Below are 3,457 nucleotides of genomic sequence, written 5' to 3'. Positions count from 1 at the left end.
ATATGGCAACCCATACCGTGACAGATCAGTCCTGATTACTCCATGATTGTCAGAGTAGTTGTAACCACCCCTACAACTAACAAACCAGAGAGTAAGTTAACTACTTTGAGTCATCTCAGGGGAGGGCTCAGAGAACGAGGATAGAAGACTTCCTATAAAGGGAGGGAAACAACTGAAGAAAGGGGTTCATTTTTCTTCCTTTTCTTTGAAAAAATAAAAATAAGATTCAAAAAAGAAAACAATACAGTTTCTAACTTGATCGTCGGAGTGGACTCATTTGCAAGTCCGAGCGAGTTACGAGAGGAAAGAAGAGCATCTCAGAGTATAGCGAAATTTAGCATCTACAAAAACCGCACGATGCAATTTTCTTACCTTTTTTATTTTTTATTTTTATGAAAATGACTTTGACAATTACTTGTCGATATACATAGTTCCCTCGGGACACACTTTTTACGAGGAAGTGCAATTATGTATTTTGAGACATACAAATCTACAGTTCCAAACTTGTCCACGTCAGGGATTTGATTGAGTATTATCACCACGGAAAATGCTGGAATGACACAAAAGTGATAAAATTATGTGGTGTCACACACATTATCATAAATGCTTTTCCACGAGATACCAATAAAAAAACATCTACGGGTATGTGCGTGCCAACACATCATTTTTTTTGTCACTTAGTTTGTCGGTTTGTGTCATTCCAGCATTTTCCTTTTTCTAATGCGTATGGAACATGGAGGATGGGATCGGATAATGATGTGACTTCCAGTTTCATTTTCATCGTTGGTGAAGAATTAAAAAGTGTTTTTTTTTTTTTTTTTTTATTCTTACGATATCTGTCAATTCGGCTGGTAGGAGTCGTGCTGGAATGACACTATCGGAGACATAAAGAGGTGAAAAAAATGATGTGGTGGCGTGCGCATAACTGTAGATTCTTTTCACTCGTATCACGCGGAAAAGCATCTAAGTCACTTTTGTGTCACCCCCGCACGACTCTGAGAAAAAGTTCTCTTTAAAAAAAAAAAAAAAATTTATCTACTATATAAACAAAACCACCACCTCATTCTAAAGCCATGCAGAGACCAATAAACATTAGATAAGAAAAGGCGTGTCAAACTAAAGATTTGACGTGTTTTTGTGTTGAGTTGGGGTTTGTTGTAGAAGAACAGAAGATGTGGACTATTAATCGAAGAATAGAAAAGATGGAACTATTAAACCATCGACCATCGTTTGATCAGTCTTTGAGTCATCAACCATCCTTTGGTGATAAACCGTTTTGTCGTCAACCATCATCCTCCTTTGGTAGATCAATGACTCGCCAATCTTCCTTTGCTGGACCGCTCAATCACCAATCTTCCTTCCGTAGTACTGGTGGGTCTTCGACTCAGTCTCGAGTTCAACCATTCCACTCTATCACTCAGTGGAGGACTCACTTCAACAATCTTAAACAATCCTCCCAATTGGTCTCTCTCTCTCTCTCTTTAAACAAACAAACGGATGAGATGGAAACACGTTCCCTGGAGATTCTGAAACGAAATGGATTCCTCTCAGCCGTATATTTGATGTCATCCACCAAACGTAATTTGAAATTAGAAAATCACTTCATTTTGAGTCGTGATGAATGTAAGCCATTGGAAAGCGGCTGACGTGATAAGGGCACAGAACCGTACATGGCTTTCATTGGGATACACAGGAAAAAGATGTGCAGTTCTGAACCCTCATCATGTCAGTCACATACCCAACTTTGTACTAGGACCACATGGACCACATGCGTCCATCATTTATTCATGCAGTTGGGTATGCGGCTGACATGACAAAAGCACAGAATCATAAATGATTTTCATTGGAATTCACAGGAAAAAGATGTGCGGTTCTATGCTCTTGTCATATCTGCCGTATTTCCAACTTTATACCAAGACTATGTACCTTCATCATTATTCTTTTATTTTTAATGATTTTCATAAAAGTGATTAAATTTCAACATGAATAATCACACACACAAAAAAACTTTAGTGAAAAATAGTTAAACATTTTCATTATAAATAAATTTCTTATAAAATAATTTTTTTTTTCTTTTGGTAAAAGTTGTAGAATCATCCAAACCTAAATCATTATGATCCCACAAGGGAATAAATGTGATCATGGATTCCACATGAATATCCTTTTTAATTCGTGAGAATAATTGAATTTTAGCATAAATGATGGCTATAGTAAGAGATAACTCTCATATTAGTTTTGTAAATGCATATTGAAAATCAGCCTTTAACTTATTTTCATGAAAAAGTTTTTATCAAAAAAATATTTGAAAAAAATGAAAATGTTAATCCATTTTTCAATATGGCAAGGGAATTGATATTTGTTTTCTTGTGATTCTAAAGATGGTGATCGATTTCACTGCTACATGGTGTGGACCATGTAAATTCATCGAGCCAATCTTCACCGAGTTGTCTGCCACACACACAGATGTCAACTTTGTTAAAATTGACGTGGATGAGTTGAAGGTATGATTCTTAATCATTTTGCCATATTTTTATTTGATGTTATGGTTATAGATATTACGGTTGTGATTACTTTTTAATGATACTAATTATGGTGATTTTTTGTGCTTTATTGACTGTATGATCCATGATGAAGATGGTGGCCCAAGAATTTGAAATAGATGCGATGCCAACATTGGTGCTCATCAAACAGGGAAAGGAAGTCGATAGGATCGTAGGGGCAAGGAAGGATGAACTGGAGAAGAAGATCAAGATGCACAAGATATAAATATAGAATGAATGGTACTGAATACGATAAGAGGACACCTTTTGACCTCACCTTATTATTAGTAAGCAAAGTCCCTTACTTGCTTACTAAAAATAAATTATGTTGGCTTGGTCATGTTATGGCCTCTACATAAATATAGTCTTTTTATGGGTTTTAATTTCATCAAGTTTTGTCTTCTTTAAGTTTTACTTTGTTGCTTTATGTTTTCATCAATCAATATTTCTATCTTTTCATAAAGAATATTATGGCTGAGATGAATCGGATGTCGGAATATGTGGTAAAGGAGGATCAATGTTGTGAACATTGTGCTACAATCATACTTAAATGCCTACAAAGATATTCATAGGGATTCTTATGGATTTGATCCTAGGAACCTCTAAGAGCATTCAATTAATTCTTGAGGTACGTGCAGTCCCATCCACCCACATACACACCAGGTAGTTTCATGCTTAAATCCCTGAGGGTGACCCCTAGGAAGAGATTCGAATTCAAGACCTTCGCTTCTTGAGATGTGGTCATGGCCACCGCACCAACCCTTAAATGGTTCTATGAAACAAATATTGATGATCTCTAGGAAATCTTGTAAAGCCCTAACCAACCCTAAAAGAATTAAAAAAAAACCCAATACCAACACATTACGGAAATTTGGAACCAAAGCATATATTAGTTTCTAAATTTCTTGGTCCAAAAA

The 3,457-nt window shown here is 36.0% G+C and overlaps 1 protein-coding gene across 1 annotated transcript; it reads left to right on the top strand.

Annotated features, from left to right (window-relative positions):
- The first annotated feature begins 1,061 nt into the window (after positions 1-1,061).
- Positions 1,062-2,928, top strand: LOC147401187 (thioredoxin H2-like). The gene is made up of 3 exons (XM_086442364.1): positions 1,062-1,463; positions 2,379-2,501; positions 2,635-2,928. Exons 1-3 carry the CDS (start codon positions 1,173-1,175, stop codon positions 2,764-2,766), a joined length of 546 nt encoding a protein of 181 aa, XP_086298490.1. The 5' UTR covers positions 1,062-1,172; the 3' UTR covers positions 2,767-2,928.
- The last annotated feature ends 529 nt before the right edge of the window (positions 2,929-3,457 follow it).

The sequence above is a fragment of the Akebia trifoliata genome, chromosome 5, assembly GCF_017979445.1.
Source record: "Akebia trifoliata isolate Shusen 1 chromosome 5, ASM1797944v1, whole genome shotgun sequence".
NCBI lineage: Eukaryota > Viridiplantae > Streptophyta > Magnoliopsida > Ranunculales > Lardizabalaceae > Akebia > Akebia trifoliata.
This window is presented reverse-complemented; position numbering and strand designations above follow the sequence as displayed.

Coding starts and splice junctions, on each gene's coding strand:
- LOC147401187 (XM_086442364.1), top strand. CDS start 1,173: ATGTGGACTATTAATCGAAGAATAGAAAAGATGGAACTATTAAACCAT. Junction 1,464..2,378: donor TTAAACAATCCTCCCAATTG/GTCTCTCTCTCT, acceptor GTGATTCTAAAG/ATGGTGATCGATTTCACTGC. Junction 2,502..2,634: donor TTGACGTGGATGAGTTGAAG/GTATGATTCTTA, acceptor TCCATGATGAAG/ATGGTGGCCCAAGAATTTGA.